This window comes from Triturus cristatus, chromosome 9 (assembly GCF_964204655.1).
Source record: "Triturus cristatus chromosome 9, aTriCri1.1, whole genome shotgun sequence".
NCBI classification, from domain to species: Eukaryota; Metazoa; Chordata; class Amphibia; order Caudata; family Salamandridae; genus Triturus; species Triturus cristatus.
This window is the reverse complement of record NC_140592.1, coordinates 1,186,650,112-1,186,669,516: the sequence shown is the minus strand read 5'-3', so window position 1 is coordinate 1,186,669,516 and position 19,405 is coordinate 1,186,650,112. Positions and strand designations below refer to the sequence as shown.

The window sequence follows — 19,405 nt, the reverse complement described above, 5'->3', positions numbered from 1 at the left end:
GCAGGGCGATCGAGCAATGCTTGCATGTTGGTAGATGTGCAGAAAAGCCTGCAGCACTACGGCCCTGCCAAGTACCAAGCATCAGGGGTTAGATTAACGCATTTTAGTGCTAGTGTCCGCATCACCGCACTCAAATCCATTAGTCACCCAGGTATAGCCTCCCAACACCAACACACAAATGAAGCGCTAACGAGGCTACAGTGGTGCATTCATGGAGGACGCGTGGGCTGCCCTAGCGCTGCGCTGCACAGAAGAGAGCCTGCTGCATCAGAAGAGACTGGCGTATCTGTTGTGTAAGACATGCATTGATGATCTATTGCTTCTGTCATTACAAGTAAGGCGCAGCGCAGGCCGGGGCTCACTTCAATCAAGCCGAGCCCCGCCTGCAAATGTCTCGTTAGCACGTGGTCTCTCAGTGCATTAACGCTGGTCACGTAGTTGGCAAGATTTCAGGCTGCATATGTGTGACATTTTCATGGTTTCAGTGTACTTGTGAGTGACATTTAACAACCAAATGTGTGACACTTAGAGTGACACTTTCTCACGAGTAAACCCAAGCAACCAAGCAATGAAGTCCATGGAAAGAGATAAATATCAGAAATGACACCTTTTGACCAATGAGAAGCTCTAAAAAGATCTTAAAACTGCTGCAAAAACCCTAAATAGTAGGTCAGTAATGTACTATCCCTTTTAAGGATGATTGTACTATAAAACAACTGTGGTACCATCACATTAAACAATAAGTAACTCTTTGGAGGCAGTACAAACACACAAGTCAGTATTAACTCACACAACCATGATTCAATCCTGTTTCTGCAGTGATGGCATTAACCCATGAGGCTTCTTAATGTTACAGTGCATCTTCCATTGGTTACTTGAACTTATCTTTCATTTTAAGGTTTTTGGTGGGTTATTATACATGCAGAAGGAGAAAGACCAACTTTTTCTGCCAGTCATTGCCCCTGCCATCACACTCTGATAGTTCCCCCATTGCAGTTCCCAGTGCTCTCTCTGCTGGACTCCCCTGTTCACAAAAGTGACAGCCAGGCCGAGCCAGCCGAGAGTGTCTTTAAAGGTGGTGGCCATGCTGGGGGTCGCCGGGCTGCTGACTCTGTGCTGGGTGGATTGAAGGCTGAGGTGCTCCTGGTGTGGATGGTGTTCCCCTGAATGCCGCACTGCAGGCCATTTTGATTGCCACTGCTGTCCTCTGAGTAGCCAGCTGTGCAGCGTGCCTCTGTGGTTCTTGGTGCTGGGCAGGGCCTAGTTGAATATGAACTGGGTAAAATAATGCGCCCCCTGGAGTCAGTCACACATAAGAAGGTCGTGTTCTGAAAGGTGCAAATAAACACACTGTAATCACAGATCCACCATGAAGGTAAGGAAGCTGCATACCTTCCTTCTAGATAGGCAGACACAACTCTGCCCACAGTACTCGGTAGTCAGAGGCCTCTCAGAACAGGTACTAGCTTTCCTTGTTCTGGAAGCCCAAGAAGAGGTCACTGCACATAGAAAGCACACGCAACTGTCGCTCAATACCTGCTTTGAGGAACCCAGTACCTTTAAGGCAGCAAAAAGCATCACTTCCGAAAACGATTAAAAACTAGTTCTCTCCTATTGCATGAATGCGAAATCACAGAAATCCGACATGTTACTTTTAAGTGAAATATTTCTACTACTGTCTGCGGAAATGCTGCATTAATATCGAACAACCCAGGCTGCATGTCCAGAAGGCTGGAGGGAAGGCGATCAGAGAGTGGGAAACCATGCGCCAGACCTGCTGCCCACAGCACTATGCAGTTGGGAAAGACTCTTCCTAACTGGCTCCATTAGACATCGATCTGCCGCTGTTTAGAGCTTGACCTGCTCAAGAGGTGGAGAAGCACTAAGGAGTCGACTCTGGAATCGACAAGCCCGGTGGCCCTTGTCTGCTCTGGCAGCGGCGGGCGCCGCAAGCAAAAACAAAGCTTCCGCCTGCCATCTCACTGCTTGAGGCCGCCAATCAAATCTTGCAGCAGGGTGGAGAGGGCCTCCTGAGTCTCCCATATCTCGCAGATATTCATAGGTCTTGGGCGAAATGGGGCCCCTCTGAAGGGGTTGGGGTCCCTTGGTAGGTTGGGGACCCCCTGTGCTGCAGGGCCTGTATTATGGCCCTGTTATGTGGGTGGTTTGGGGCAGAGTGAGTGGCAGGGACAGCGGGGCAGGTAGCCCGCTGCAGCCGGCTCTAAGGTCATAGACAGTACAACTTCACTGGCAGGTTTTACATACCTAGAAATGTAAATCATTTTGTTATTGAATATGTGGTATAGTATAACTTATATCGCGTGTATTTACCTAAAATAATTCGGTTTGTATTTAGCAGGGGCGTAATACTGTGATCATTTTCATTTTGCTCCATTTCCTCATATTTGTGGTAAATATTTTATGGTGATCAACTATATTTAACTGTAATGTCTGCAGTTGAGATTCATTGTTTGGAAGAGGCCTGTGGAAGCAGGCAAAATGTTTTTTTTTACTAATATGGATTAACAGAAATTAATATTTTCAATGCTATGGATCTGTGATGCACCATGGCATTTATAATCTACTGTATTGTATCATTTATATAGAGCTTATTACCCCCTACGTGGGGTTCTGAAGCGCTTACCCACCTGGATAGCAAGTTACACCATGAAGGGTGTTTGGTTAGAAGGGTGTTTGTTTTGATCTTTGTTGGAAGTGTTTTCAGGTCAGGCTTGATGACCTCCAGGTTACAGCTATCGTATTATGGGGCACACACCTAGCGGTTTAATGGGTGATGGTATGTGCTAGATGTGCAAATTCTAATTGTAACACAGATTTAAATATATAGTCAGCCACTGAGCACCAGAATAGCCATAGGGCAGTATAGTAGGGGTATGTTCATTAAAAAAGAGGCCCGGTAATGGATATGATACCGTGCGCCAGGCAGAGATTGTGTTAAATGAGTAAAAGGATGTCAAAAAGGACAAGAAATTGAATTAGTGAATTTAAGCAGTAGCCATGCACCTTTTTTTAAAGGCAAGGATTCTGCTTACTGCTGAACAAAGGCATCGCATGAACGGGGAAGGAAGTGGAAGAACAATCAAGGCTGACAACCTGAGCACACACTACACAGACCTCAAAAGGCCCGGATTCCACCCGTCCCTGCTATGCTAAAGGAATCCAAAATTGTGAGCCTCGGTTCAGCCCAAATGCCGGGCCCCACTGAGGGGAGCCCTAATTAGGTTGTGGCTCAGTCCCTAGCCAGACTCACACTCTGTGCATGCGAGGGTGAGAGTCGAAGCGATTGGTAAGTCGATACCCCCACAGGAAGAACACAGCAAGTCAGACTGCCACTCTAAACATCGGAATCCATGAAACTGATCTGTGGAGTCCCACAGGGATTGTTGCTTAGCCCAACCCTGTTCAACATCTACATGACACAGCTCGCCAACATCATCAGATCACAAGACATCTCCATCGTATCCTACACAGATGACATCCAACTCATCCTTTCCCTAACCAACAAGTCCACCACCACCAGAAGCAACATCTCCAACTGCATGATCAATGTAGCAGACTGGATGAGCTCTAACTGCCTGAAACTCAACTCTGACATGACGAAAGTGTCGATCGTTGGGAAGAAGAACTCTCCTTGGGACTACACCTTATAGCCATCAGAGGTCGGACCTACACTCACACCAACCGACCACACCAGAAACTTGGGAATCTTTCTGGGCGACAAGCTCAACATGACATCAAAAGTCAATGTAGTCTGTTCCTCCTGCTTCCATGTTCTTTGCATGCGCTGCAAAATCTTCAAAAGGCTGTCCCTGAACACCAGGCGCCCTGTCGCCTCTTGCTTTATCACAAGCACATTAGTCTACGTCAATGCCGGAATCTCCAATCATCTCCTCCCTGACTCCATATAATCCAGAACACAACAGCAAGACTAATTATTGACCTCCCATGATGCACCCACATCTCACCAAACCTCAGAGAGGTCCACTGGCTCCCCATCCACAAACACAGTCAATTCAAACTCCTCACACACGCATACAGGGCAATGCCCAACATCGGACCGACATACCTGCACAACCGTCTTCATGTTCACCAACCTGCTATGGCAGAATACAAGAAGGGAATTGATTTGGCTAAATCTGAATATTTTGCTAATATCATCCTAAACTCTAAGAATGACTCTAGAGCAATTTTTTAAATAGTCAAGGATATGACTGTCCCGGAATGTACACAGTCTAAAATCATGCCAACCCAAGCTCTGTGCGATAGTCTAGCGACTTTCTTTTTGGAGAAAATAAGCAACATCATTGATGGACTGAATAAGAATAACTCTTCTGAGAAAGAAGGATTCACTCTTAAATATAATGAGACACGAGACTTAGGGAGGGATAATAGGGCAGAATTAGGTTGACTGCCCTCCCTGAGTTTTTTTGAGCTTCCCTCGGAGGAAGCTTTTAATAAAACTGCCATGAGTGTATCTTCAGGGTCCCCTTTAGATCCTCTCCCTCACAAGATTTGGAAGGAGCTGGGTCCTGAGCTTTTTCCTATTCTGTGCCAGATTTGTAACTGCTCTTTAACTTCTGGTTCAGTGCCAGCCTGTTGGAAACGGGCAGTGGTTACACCGCTCTTTAAAAAAATCGACTTTGGATCCAGCATGTGCTGGGAATTACAGACCAATCTCTCTTTTACTTTACCCGATCAAAATTATTGAACATCTGGTCAGCAATTGGAGAAGTGTGGCTCAATGATTAGAGTGGCAGACTCTGATGCAGAGGTCTAGCCCGGGACCAGGGTTCAATTCCCCGCCTCGGCGGGTCTTGGGCTCAAACATTCCACGGACCTGATAATTCTCGCCTCGGTGCCATTCCAATCATGGAGTCCCACTCTGCAACTCTGGGCAATAGCTTGCTTAATCTCCACAACGGCCCCCACAACGCTAAGGATGCCTGGCCTCCACCTTGGGGGTGCCCAGGAGTGGATGCCTCACAGGGAAAAGCCAGGATGGGTTCCACAGCGGTATTCGTACAAGCGCCTTGAGACCCTTGCGGGTGAGTAGTGCGCTATACAAGTATCAATTTACATTTACAATTTACATTTACAATTCTCTGTCTCAGTTCCTGGAATCTAATTCTAGGCTGGATGTGTTCAGTTTGGCTTCCGACCTGGCCATGGAACTGAGACGGCCCTAGTGACCGTGTTAGACGACCTTCGACTGCGGGCAGACAGGGGACAATCGAGCATTCTTATTCTGCTCGACCTGTCTGCCGCATCCGACACAGTGGATCACTGTATTCTGTTGACCAGGTTGGAAGAAGTCGGAATGTCAGGGATGGTCTTGGAATGGTTTCGCTCTTATCTTTCTGACAGAAGTCAAGCAGTTTCCCTTTCTCCGTACCAGTCTAAATTTTTCAATATCCACCATGGCGTTCCTCAGGGATCGGCTATAAGCCCTATTCTGTTTAACATCTATGTGAGACCCTTGATAGGAATTATGAAGGTGCATGGTGTGAGAGTGGTAAATTATGCCGTCGACACCCAACTTTTCTTTTCCTTGGAGGGAGACCAGTCGATCTCCTTAGCATCCTTTCATGACTGCATGCAGGAAACTGCCCATTGGTTAATAACTAACTCACTCCAATTTAACTCAGATAAGACGGAAGTCTTATACTGTGCTGTGGGGAAGGCCCCCCCCCTTTTTCCGCACAACTTTGGCCCCCCCCAACTATGTCTGTTCAGGCGCCAGCTGGAGCAGTACGTAATTTGGGAGTTATGTTGGACGCAAATCTGACCATGGAAATGCAGGTAAATAAGGTGGTGGGAAATTGATATTCCCTGATTAAAGCACTAAGGAAGATCCTTCCGCTGTTGCCAAAGACGGCCAGGGCGCTGGTTGTTGGTAGCATCATCCTCAGTAGACTTGACTACTGTAATGCCCTACTATTAGAGGCCCCTAAATTCCTGATTGAACGCCTCCAAAGAGTCCAAACTGTGGCAGCCAAGTTGGCATTGATGAAACCTCGACGCTCGTCAGGTTCACTAGCACTGGCAGAGCCTCACTGGCTACCCATAATGCAGCGGGTTCAGTTGAAGTCTCTGTGCCTGGTCTTTAAGGCCCTCCATGGGCTGGGACCTAGACCTCTTCAGGGGATCTTTACATGGTACACTCCATCAAGGTGCCCTCGGTCTGCCACCGCTTGTCTGGTGAAAGTCCCAAAAAACGCAAAGAGCTAGATCAGGAGGAAGAGCGTTTAGCTCGGCTGCGGCCAAGCTCTGGAACAGCATCCCTCTGGAATTTAGACAGATGCACGATCTATTACAGATTAGGAAAACTTCCAGCCTTTTTATGTCGGCTCTCTTTTTGCAGAAGCCTTTCGCTCAAAAATGCAAAATAGCCGACCCTCTTATATATTCGCTGGATCTGGAGTGCACTGTGCGCGCCTGTAATGTTTCGCAAAGCAACCATTAGTTTCCATGATTCGATCAATAAGTCAGTAATCAAATCAGCCTGCTGGTGACTCGGCTGAGCAAAAATCTAATTTAATGGTTCTTTTTTGGCCGTAATTAGTAATATTTATTTCCCATGAAAAAAACTGCTCTGTGACCTTTGTATTTTTTGCTGGCATTTTTGCCCTTATTTTCTTCTCTAATCGTGTTTTTGTGCCATGTACCTCAACTGTGAGTTGACAGATGGGACATTTGAGAAAGGTCGCAGGCGCTCTAGCAGCGGGCATTCATCTATCTGGCGAGTTAAGCTCAGTGCTTCATTGCGCTCTTTTGTGTCTCCTGCCTTCTAAATGATCCAGTGGTGCAGCCTGGGGGGTTGGGACAAGTAATTATAATGCCTGGGTGATATGAATATGATTTCATTTGTGGAAATTATGCAAAATGCACCAAAAACGACGCAAATTATGTGAAATGCCGCCCTGACCTTTTGTGCTGTTTTTTTTAGCGCAAAATGCATTCTGCGTCCATTTTGAATGCAAAGACATTTTGTGCTACAAAAGTTGTTCAGATCGCACGTGACCCAAACATCAGTCACTTGTGTTCTGTTCGTTTGCGGTGGTTCTCGTGGTAGGATTTTTATCAGAACAAATTTTCAATTCTGTGACTTGCCCTTTTTGTGTAAGCGTGGGCATTTTGGGTAAAAAACGTACTGCAAAGTACTTAAAATATGTGAGATTACGCCAATATGAACAACATTTTGCCTGGGCCTACTTGTTATCCACTGGTAGCATGTAGCCACCCTAAGGAGGCAAGTAGTGCACAAGACAGCATTATTAAAATCACATGACAGACAACGCACACCCTAACATTACAATAGCCAGTAAACCTCCTGCTACCAAATGAGGTGCCACGCTGCACCTGCTGCTGAGAGCTTGTTGTTGACTCCCCATCTTCATGGGGAAATCAGGAAACAGAAGAGGAGTTTCTTCTGTCTCTTAGGCATTATAGTCTTAGGGTTCACCACAGATGCCAAGCCTGGGCAAACGCCCTTGTGCCATGCCGCCTGTTGCACAGTAAGGTGGCATCAGGCTGGTGACTGTGTGTGGGTAGCCCACCTGCCTCATTGCAAGTAGAAGCTGGCACTGTGGGCATGTGAAAAAGCAGGAAAGTGGCACAGCATTGTAGGTTGTCACCTTCTGGTTTGGGCAAATATGAAGAATTATTTGATAGGTTTGGAGCAGCGGCATAGAAAAAATAAAGATACTGCCACCCTTTGGCATTTATCAGATGGTGAGTTTTTTCATGCTGCATTAATTTCTGTTTATAAGACTCTGTGCCTTATGCATCCTAGCAACTAGGTGGCTTGACTGGGTGAGTCACCACGATCTTGTGCATAGAAGAAGAGTAGCTCCTACTAATCTAAAAGAATCATATTCCGAAAGCCCCGTATACGTGAAGGCAAGACAAAAAATCCTAGGGCCCAGATTTACAAATCCTTCAGGCTGTGAGTAAGGGAGCTTGCTGGGCTGCATTGTGTGAAGATAGAGAGCAGAAATGCCCCATATTTACTAGGATGTGGCACACATCTGCTCCACCCTTGCATTGGTGCACCGTGTGCAGCCTAGCGCCAATGCAGGCACCCTTGTGCCATGCTGCCAGGGTGCGTGTATTACAGGCAGGATTGTTTTTGTGAAGGAAGGGGCACCTTCCTGCACAAAAAAAACCTGAAAGGAGTTTACCTCTATGTAGGTGTTTTTCAAAATGCAGCACAAGAAGAAAGAGGAAGTAACAAGGAGGAATACAGATATTTCTCCTCGTTACGCATAGGTCAGGGAGGCGCACCATTTTGTCACCAGCCCAAGTTTACAGACCTTTGTAAATCTGGGATTGTGTCAAAAACCACGGGTACATGCGTTGTAAGGCTCCTCCCATGGAACACCTCCCTGCTGCAAGGTAGTGCAAGGCAAGGCTTTTGTTACTTTGGATTCATTAAACCTCACACAAGGCGGCTTTGCGTGGCTTAGTAACTCCTTCTTATAGAATTATGTTGCCTTGCAACAACCTGTATCACACAAGGGCAACACATTCCCTTGGTAAGTCTGGGCCTTAATTTTTCAGTGCTTTATTGATGCCCCTTAAATGGCAATATTTATGTAGCATTACATAGCAGAAGCCAGATCAGTATACTCTACCTTCTCATCTGCCCTCTGAAATCAGAAACTGTCTCCCACAATCCCCTTGCCCCATCATCTAGTGTGTTATTCTGACTCACCTCACCCTTTAAAGACTCTCTTTCCTCTCTAGCTTAAGTGTGCAGCTGAACGGCTATTACGAAAAAAAGTGGATAGTAAATTTCATTCCCACTGCCCCCCACTATCCTTAATGCTGTTTTTCTCTAGAAGTGTTAAGTTTCTAGTGTGCAGCACAGTTACCTCTTACTTCAAACTATTTACTATCCGTTTCACAGTGTGGAATCCGCTCACATGTGTCTGGGGTTTCCTCACTTCTTCTCACCACAATAATCTTTCCTCAATCCTCCTTTTCCCTTTCGACACGGATTGTCACTCCAACATGCTCCTGCCCCTTACCTCTTTAGGTGTTTCTGGAAAAGGTGCTGATGGGTCCTTGTTTTACTCTCAGATCAACCTTTCCCAGTGTTCTAGAGCATCGCCGGCTTCTCTACTGGTCGGTGTACCTCAGGTCTGTTCTAGATCCTCTATTCTTCCTCAGTACCTTCTTGAATGGTGAAATAATCTCTTGGTCGGCTACTAATACCATCTATACCTTGATGATGTGTAGATATCACCACCATCCCACCCTTCTCACTCAAACACCAATTCATGGTCAGGCCGTCCCGGGCATCGGATGCTCTCCACTCCATTATCCCAAACTCATCAAAAACGGAATGCTTTTCTGCTATGCCGCTTCCGCTCCTGCCTCCGTCCCATTATCCCATCCTATTACATAGTGTTGTATATCTTCAAACCAATCTTTTAGGTATTCATTACTTTGATGACAACAGCTGTCTGTTTCTGACTTATCAACATTAAAGGAATTTGCCAATACCTCACGTTGAAATCACAAAATTCTAATAGGTTCATTTGGTTTTAGTACGCTAGGCTACTACGATAACCCGCTTCAGGGACTCCGCAAATACAAATTCCCTTTATTGATAGAATCATTGACTTTGCTGCAAGGATTATCTTCGCCCTGACCAAAAGATTCCTCTTCCCGATGTAATGACAGCAGGGATGGGCATAGGCTAAGCACAGGGCACGTCATAAACTTCTCAGCGCGGTCCACAAAGAAATTCCTGGACCAACTCCTCCTTACCTCCGTCAATTCAAATGTTATTGTAACTCAGCTCCGTGACATGTCCGGTATCGACCTTAGAAGGATGAAAGCCTTTATCCTCTGTGTAGGCTTAAAGCATGTGGCACTATAAAATATACCCGGATCCCTGCAGTGGCCATGGCCACCTTAGTCGGCCAGCTTCAGCTCGAGACCTCACACAGTCCTCGTTTGAACGGCGTTCATCTTTGACACCAAATCATCTCTTGTTATACCATAGTTATGATCAGCCAAGGTCCCTCTGATGTCCTGCTGTGAGAATCCAACGGTGGGGTTGTTAAATATTAAAATTCATTGCAAAGTTGTCATTCAAAGACAGGCTGACAGGCCCCTCTCACCTTTTGTATAGCTAATAAAGCCTTTTAAACATGCTGCCAGTCACCCATGTCAGAAAGATGAATAAATCATGGGACACATTTTGAGAATATAGGGTTCCTATTGACTGCGCGTGGTGATCCAGTAAGCGCGCGTCCCCGGCACCAGGACCGTGAAATGAGAAAAGGCTTTCCACATTGCGCGGTGACGGTCAGTCATGAAGATCAGCCACATAGTTTGACCTCAGAAGACTCAGTCCCTTCCTTATACCGATTTTGTTGTGATTGTGTTTGCTTCTTCCTAGGAGTATAGTGATGTTTAAAGCACCCTCCAGTTCTGCAGGTTTCGTTTATTATCTAGGAACAGAAGGTCAGCTTTAGGTCAACACTGAGCACAGACTGCACACAAGGAGGGGTCCGGTGAAAGGCAGCTGTGGACATGGCCCTCGGGTTGGAAGTCGTTCACAATCAGTTTCTTGAAGTCCTTGTATTTTGTATATCTTGGCGGCATACTTTGGATTCTAGCACCTTCTCTATGTTGATAACACTTTCCATTTCCACACCCCTCATGCACTCCACATTTTCTGGCTGCCTCAGTGCTGTGATACACTGTTGTGGTCTTTAATGCCCAGCTCCTCCAAGACTGAGCTCATCTACCACACCCTGCATTAGCAGCAGAAAAAAGACATTTAGTCTCCTTTGCCCTCGCCCCTGCCATCTTGACAACTCTGCTCTCAGCAGGGAACCGAGTTGTTTTAGGTCTGGCTGGTCAGTGCATCTGAAATTGTGACCGATTTTTATAAATTCTTTAAAAAACAGAAAGGGGCTAAGTAAGGTTATGGGGTTGTGTTTCTTTTTTTAATTTTTTCCCCCCTTTTGTTTGTTTTCTTACTCTTTATGGTTGAAGGGGGGAAGGAGAAAAGATAAAAACTGTGCCCTCGCAAGGGGGCAAAGACTCATGGTACTGGCATACAGGCTTGTAAACAAGGAAGGTATTGGGAACCGTAAGTCTGACCACAGTGATGACCAGCCTCCGGGATGTGGTATAAGCTGAGGTGATATGTGATTATTTGCAAATATGGCAGCCGGCCTCAGGGTTGTAGGCGCACAGCTATGTATGTCAACAAGTGTGGTCAGTTCAAAATAAATAAAGAAAAAAAAAGAAAAAAAGAAGTAAAAACAGAAAGGACTGGGGCTCGGCTCAAAGGAGTACATTTTTCTCACTTCATGCTGTTTGGTGTATCATGCAACCTTCTAGGAAGTGCTCCCATTGGAATGCATGAAGGACTATTTTACACCTGAAATACACATATCTATCACTGTTTGTCACAGCCAGTTGTTCATCTCCTTTAGGTCAGAAAGCAATTCTTTTCTGCTGCTGTTTCCCCAGCATTAGCAAAGACAACATCTTTAATGTGTTCACAGACATTAAGACTTTACAGCCAAATCTACTGGCTTTACCAGTGCTTGTTAATTTGTCCATTTACATCATGCAGGCTGTACTTATCAGCATCAGGACGAGACAACTAGAAATCAAAAACAGGAGAGAGTCAGACGACATCAGCACCTCGTCACTGCGCCCCCGAATAGAGACAAACACTGAAGCTGGCCAGTGTGGAGCAAAAGGGAGTTTTGTGCTCTGAGACTAAACACAGCGCATCTCCTGTCCCTGTAGGAAGAGCCGGTGCCAGGCCTTGGGGATGTGTAGTGTTAGAAGGGGCCGAGTGGGGAATTTACGTAGCATGCTGAGGAGGAGGCATCTTATTTGGGCAGGGAGTGAGATAGGTAGGGATGGTGAGAGGTGGACCTGTCACGTTTTTCTCTTGTTCCGCTGAGTCGAGTGAAGCACAAGGGGTCCACCTCCCGACGTCCCCGGCTCTGAATAGGGAACAGAGTACCAGGGCAATCAGGCGAGGGAAAGGGAATTAGGATGGGAACAGCAGGGATAGGGATACCTGTAACATAACATAAATCTTAACACACGTTACGGTACACATAAGGCAACCTACTCTCATTCGGTCTCACTAAGTATGCCTACACAGTGTGTCTCTCCAAAACATACTCAGGCCACTATAACCATGCCTTTAAACCAAAGTGACTTAACAGAAGATCGCTCCCCAGGACCGTGCTACTTGACAGTCCCCCCACCTATGTTCCCTTCAAAGAAAAAGGTGAAAACACAGGGACTTCTCTCGCCAACCGAACCTGAATCTACTCTGTTCTCAGGTCCTCGAGAGTAGGCCCCAACTGATAATGAAGAGCGCGGGGAGTAAGGATACAGTCACGCTCTCCCCTTGAACCCTACACTCGTGGTGTCTTCCAACCACTGACTATTGTCCCGCAAAGTGCAGCCCCTCCTTTCTGTTGAGCTACCTGAACGTTGCGGAGGCAGTGTCTCCGGTGATCTCACCTCACCGGTCTGTAATCCGAATGGGGAGCGTCCGCTCCTACTTCGTCTTTGGTCCAGGGTTTTAACAACGCGGCCACGCTCGTCCAGCGTTCCGCGAGTATGGATAAGTTCACACCCAGAACCTTTAAACGCGGTGACGCTTACGTCAGCGTCCCGCAAATCAAGTTGTGTGGAAACCGAAACTCGGCCTCTCGTACCTCCCTGACGAATTCTCAGTCAAGCGGGGCACACGGCTGTTTCTCTCGTGTTCGTGCGAGCTCCGGCGTTTCCTTCCTCGCCGCTTCCAGCCTTCACCATAACAAATCCAACCAGGCAGTATTACGCGCACCGATTGGTCCTCGGTGCCCCTACTTAACAGTTGTGACCACGCCTTCCTCCCGCCGAGATGTCTGGGAAATGTAGTCCAACTGTACTTTCGGTAGGCGCCTTGCTCAGCGCCTGACAGGACCAGTTTGGTAATGGTGATTTTGTAGTTGGGTCACTGGCAGTGGTTAATTTGTAAAAAAATAAATAAGTGCCAGGGACCTTTTCAGGAAGCCAGTGCATCTTGCCCTCCCATTGCCCCTGCCAGCGCTGCTTGTGACAGTATCAACACAACTACTAACCATGACACTCCTACACGCGTGACAATTCAGACCATTCTAGGTCCCGAAGCTATAAGAATGGTTGGGTGGCAGGTGTTAGTAATTTTTTAATATATATTGAATTACTAATTAACTATTGTTGTGCTCATCTCTACATTGAACAACATCGACACTATGTGCAGACTGTAAAAAGGGCCGGCTGTTGACAATGAAGTGCCAGTGCTGAGCACCGGAAAGCACCAGCTTAAATTAAGCACTGGCTACTGGCAAGAGCTGTGGGTGGGAAATACCAGGCAAGATGAAGGAGCTGGTACTGGTTGGTCAGGTCATTGAAGTGAATGGTGATAAGTAGAAGGAAGCAGGTGGAAATGGAAAATAATTGTGGGAGAATTTTATGGTTTCTCTTGGACTCGCTGCATTATGTTCCTTTCTCACTGTGTTTCCAGTTTGTCACTGACTGTGCAGGTGGTATCTAGGTCTTCATATAAACTTGTGTCAATGGCACAGTTGTTAGGGTTTAACAGTATTAATCCATATTGAACGAATTACTTGCAGTTATGACATTTATAACCATAATGCACGTTATGATTTGTGGAAAAACAAAATTTCCTGCTACTAAATATAGCTGTCATATCCTTGCCATTTTTCCTTTGTCCTTGAAAGTTTCCCTGTCTTTTTCGGTTTGGCAAAAGTATCGGGGGACGCTGATTTTGAAGAATCCCCCAAACTGCAAAATTGGTGCCTTCATGGGACACCCCCTGGATGCCCTAAGACGGGAAGTGTAGGAAGACGGGTTGCCCAATGGGGCAAATTCTACCACCACTGTGACAAAACTAGCTCTTAGGCAAACACTGTTTCTGTAAGACTGCCTCATCTACCTCTTAGTAGCGCAGGACTGTGATGAAAGGCACCTTCAGAGAGCGCGTTAAGGATAAACAGTACCAGCGCAACACTTGCACCTAGAAACCACTTCATAAAGCTCCCAGGCAAAAATCAAAGAATATTTTACGATTAAAGTAATGCCAAAATGAAAAAAATTGGTTTAGTTCCATTCCACATGGCTTCTTCATTCTGCATGGACAGTTCCTGTGCAGTACGCACAAGTGGCCACTTCACCCTCAAGTCAGACAGCACAACTCCCAGCTTCAGGCTGCCTCTAGCCTTCAGTCAAGTCGGAGGAGTTGGCTGAGTCAGTTGGCAGGCACAGCTCACTGCTTCCAAACTTCCTGTATCGATGTCTCTGGCTGGTATTCCCATGGCAGATAGAGTTTCTCCGGTCTTTCTAAATCTGCCTAAGCCAGTAGACGCTACCCCACTCCTCTCCTCCTCAGCTCTGAGCCCAATCCTTGGTATTAACTCCAAAGTCCTCTGGGAGTCTTCTTTCCAGATACCAGTTTTCAGTGAATGTAGGGTAGCTTTGTCACTCACTCTCCAGTTTTCAAAAACAAATCTCCACCAACTCCAGTGGCAGAGCAGTTACAACTGGTCGACTGGTCAACTTTTCAAGAAGAGGAATTGGGTGCTCTTTGGTGGTCACCGATCGAGCCAATCAGCCGTGACTCTGAACGTTCACAGAACAAAATACATAAGTCTTGGTTGAGATGGAAGTGATGAGCCGTCCGCTTCGGAAATGCAAGTCCGAAGCGGACGGCTCATCACTTCCTTGGCTCTCAGACCAAGCACATACTGGCCCTTATCAAGGTGACCCATGCAGCCCTGACTGCACACTTCCACTTTCATTTCCTTACCCAGGATCGTGATATTATGCCCTGAAGAAGTTCATTCTCATGAACGAAACGCGTTGGCTGGCATTTTGTATATGGACACCCATGAAAATAAAGGATTGTTTAAGACAACTTTAACAAAAACCTTATGACTTATTGACTCATTTGACTATCATTCTTTTCAATATCGAGCAGTGCACCACTCCAAAAGTTCGGGTTCCCCCAGAAATTAGTTTAAGATATGGTATGAGGGATTTTGAGAAGCTGACCCCTGGGTTGGTCCAGCACCAAATCCGATAATTTCAACACTGTGTATGAGTGATGCAGTATGCCATAGCTGCCTTGAAGTTTTAGTATTTTTGTTAAATGCTTCTATGTTCAGTGCCTTTTTGTTGTACACAGACATTAATACCACAATTTCTCTTTCCCTTTTAGCGGAAAAGGTGAGCTCGCTGGGGAAGGACTGGCACAAGTTTTGTCTGAAGTGCGAGCGCTGTAACAAGACTCTTACTGCGGGTGGACATGCAGAGGTAAGATTCGGATAATGCATGTTTCCTCCTAACATCTTACTTTTCGTCCCAGGTGAATGAAGGATCACTAAGTGCCGCCCATTCAAATGTGGACCTTGATGTCCAAAATGACTCAATGGTTAATCTAAGAACTAGTATTCCTTCTCATTGGTTGGTTGCTAGTCTTCTGACAATGATTTGTTACAACTGGAGACACCTGAAAACTAGTCAAAGTGAAGAGAGCTGAGTGTTTTCATCCACTGCCCTGTGGGCTGATGGTCACGCCATTGGGAATGACTCTTAGTATTCAACCAGGGTTAGCCTTGATTAAGACCAGTGATTGGCCGGCATGAAGTTTCCATGCCGGGTGGCATCAGATAGAGAGGGTTGATCTACTGACGCTTGTGTAGTGTATCCCATGCAGCCGTCTTTACAGAAGCTCTGAATTCAGGCAATCGCTTGGATCATGTAATAAAATGAAATTACATTAATTTAAATTGAAATTTAATTGAGATTTATAACGCACTAATATCCGAGGGTGTCCAGAGTGTTGTAGGGTAAAGTGGTGGTAAATTGGACAACTCGTATTGCTACCTGAGCATAAAGATGTTGGTAAGGAGACAGAGAAATTGATTTTCAAATCTACTTTCATGATTGGGTGTATCTTGGTCATGTAAATGGATGCATAGGTCACGATGGATACAATACAATTGCACAAGTAAACGCTTTGTCAATGGAGCTCAAAATGTTTATATACTAAAGCGTTTGCAAACCTTCGCTTCAGTATCTATACTGCACTTGATTGCACTCTCGTCACGAGGAAGTGTTGTGACAACTTCTGAGTGTAGATGGACACCTCACTTAGGGATAGTGCGTGTTAACCCTTCGAATATGTACTACTCTTGTGGTGTCACTCCAGGAAGCCCTATCCAGGATAGGATCCAGCCACATTATATCTTCAGAGAATTCCACGGCAACACGATGACACTTTTCATAAAAACTAAAATCACCATTAATTTTGAGAACACTCAGTCATGCAATGACTCCTTCCATGAAAACTACAATCACAGGCACTTTCCATGAACACTGTAGTCACACAAAGACACTTTCAATGATAACTACAATCACAGGCACTTTCCATGAACACTGTAGTCACACAGAGACACATTCCATGATAACTACAATCATAGACACTTTCTAAGAACACTGCAGTCACACAAAGACACTTTCAATGATAACTACAGTCACAGACACTTTCCATGAACACTGTAGTCACACAGAGACACATTCCATGATAACTACAATCACAGGACCTTTCCATGAACACTGCAGTCACACAAAGACACTTTCAATGATAACTAGAATCACAGGCACTTTCCATGAACACTGTAGTCACACAGAGACACATTCCACGATAACTACAATCACAGGCACTTTCCATGAACACTGCAGTCACACAAAGACACTTTCAATGATAACTACAATCACAGGCACTTTCCATGAACACTGCAGTCACACAAAGACACTTTCAATGATAACTACAATCACAGGCACTTTCCATGAACACTGCAGTCACACAAAGACACTTTCAATGATAACTACAATCACAGGCACTTTCCATGAACACTGTAGTCACACAGAGACACATTCCATGATAACTACAATCACAGGCACTTTCCATGAACACTGCAGTCACACAAAGACACTTTCAATGATAACTACAATCACAGGCACTTTCCATGAACACTGCAGTCACACAAAGACACTTTCAATGATAACTACAATCACAGGCACTTTCCATGAACACTGTAGTCACACAGAGACACATTCCATGATAACTACAATCACAGGCACTTTCCGTGAACACTGCAGTCACACAAAGACACTTTCAATGATAACTACAATCGCAGGCACTTTCCATGAACACTGCAGTCACACAAAGACACTTTCAATGATAACTACAATCACAGGCACTTTCCATGAACACTGCAGTCACACAAAGCCACTTTCAATGATAACTACAATCACAGGCACTTTCCATGAACACTGTAGTCACACAGAGACACATTCAATGATAACTACAGTCACAGACACTTTCCATGAACACTGTAGTCACACAGAGACACATTCCATGATAACTACAATCACAGGACCTTTCCATGAACACTGCAGTCACACAAAGACACTTTCAATGATAACTAGAATCACAGGCACTTTCCATGAACACTGTAGTCACACAGAGACACATTCCACGATAACTACAATCACAGGCACTTTCCATGAACACTGCAGTCACACAAAGACACTTTCAATGATAACTACAATCACAGGCACTTTCCATGAACACTGCAGTCACACAAAGACACTTTCAATGATAACTACAATCACAGGCACTTTCCATGAACACTGCAGTCACACAAAGACACTTTCAATGATAACTACAATCACAGGCACTTTCCATGAACACTGCAGTCACACAAAGACACTTTCAATGATAACTACAATCACAGGCACTTTCCATGAACACTGTAGTCACACAGAGACACATTCCATGATAACTACAATCACAGGCACTTTCCATGAACACTGCAGTCACACAAAGACACTTTCAATGATAACTACAATCACAGGCACTTTCCATGAACACTGCAGTCACACAAAGACACTTTCAATGATAACTACAATCACAGGCACTTTCCATGAACACTGTAGTCACACAGAGACACATTCCATGATAACTACAATCACAGGCACTTTCCGTGAACACTGCAGTCACACAAAGACACTTTCAATGATAACTACAATCGCAGGCACTTTCCATGAACACTGCAGTCACACAAAGACACTTTCAATGATAACTACAATCACAGGCACTTTCCATGAACACTGCAGTCACACAAAGCCACTTTCAATGATAACTACAATCACAGGCACTTTCCATGAACACTGTAGTCACACAGAGACACATTCCATGATAACTACAATCACAGGCACTTTCCATGAACACTGCAGTCACACAAAGACACTTTCAATGATAACTACAATCACAGGCACTTTCCATGAACACTGCAGTCACACAAAGACACTTTCAATGATAACTACAATCACAGGCACTTTCCATGAACACTGTAGTCACACAGAGACACATTCCATGATAACTACAATCACAGACACTTTCTAAGAACACTGTAGTCACACAGAGACACATTCCATGATAACTACAATCACAGACACTTTCTAAGAACACTGTAGTCACACAAAGACACTTTCAATGATAACTACAGTCACAGACACTTTCCATGAACACTGTAGTCAGACAAAGACTCCTTCCATGAAAACTACAATCACAGACACACCACCATGTTTGTGATTGTCTTTCAATAAATTGAACTTTTCTTAAAATTCAGCCTGTTTTCCATCAAGCAAACTGGGCTATATCCTGTGGCAAGTTTTCTTTTTTTTGTTTGTTTATGACTGGGTAGTAGTCATGTGGATCTCTGCATAGTCTTCAACAATCTTTTATTTATTTTGACATTCACAAAGGGAAAGAGGTCCTTTTGCGCAGCCATTACCACCTCCCTGTAGGTGTCTGTAAAATATCAATGTTTTGCAACCAGATTTCAGCTGCAAGACATTGAGACATCCGATATCGAATCAATATTTGGAATGGGTTTTCCGATACCGAATCAATATTTGGAAGGGATATCTAAAACAAGGCCCTTCCAGATACAGAATTGGTATCCATTCGCAGTCCCATTTCAGTAGGAAAAACTTTTCCTACTCCTAAAAAGTAATTTAGTTCATAAGAAAAAGCATTTTTTTCTGTATCCTCGCCTCTGCCCTAATAGATCCCCTTGCCCCCCGAGCCTGCAGCCCAGTACTCTTCTGACTTTAAGCCTCCTTACACTATAATAGTAGTTACTCCTCTGAGCTCCAGTACATCTGTAGCTTATGAAATAAAGCCTGTATGAAATAGAGGCTTTATTGTAAGTGCTGCTTTCCCTACCCTGAAATCAGAGGTTGGTTCTGCGCGACCACAATCCTGAGAGCA

The 19,405-nt window shown here is 45.1% G+C and overlaps 1 protein-coding gene across 1 annotated transcript in view; it reads left to right on the top strand.

Annotated features, from left to right (window-relative positions):
* Positions 1-19,405, top strand: part of LOC146799599 (cysteine-rich protein 2) — a 226,426-nt gene that overhangs the window by 105,556 nt on the left and 101,465 nt on the right. The window contains exon 2 of the mRNA XM_085627170.1: positions 15,281-15,375. Coding sequence (XP_085483296.1) covers positions 15,281-15,375 — 95 coding nt within the window. The remainder of the gene's footprint in view (positions 1-15,280; positions 15,376-19,405) is intronic.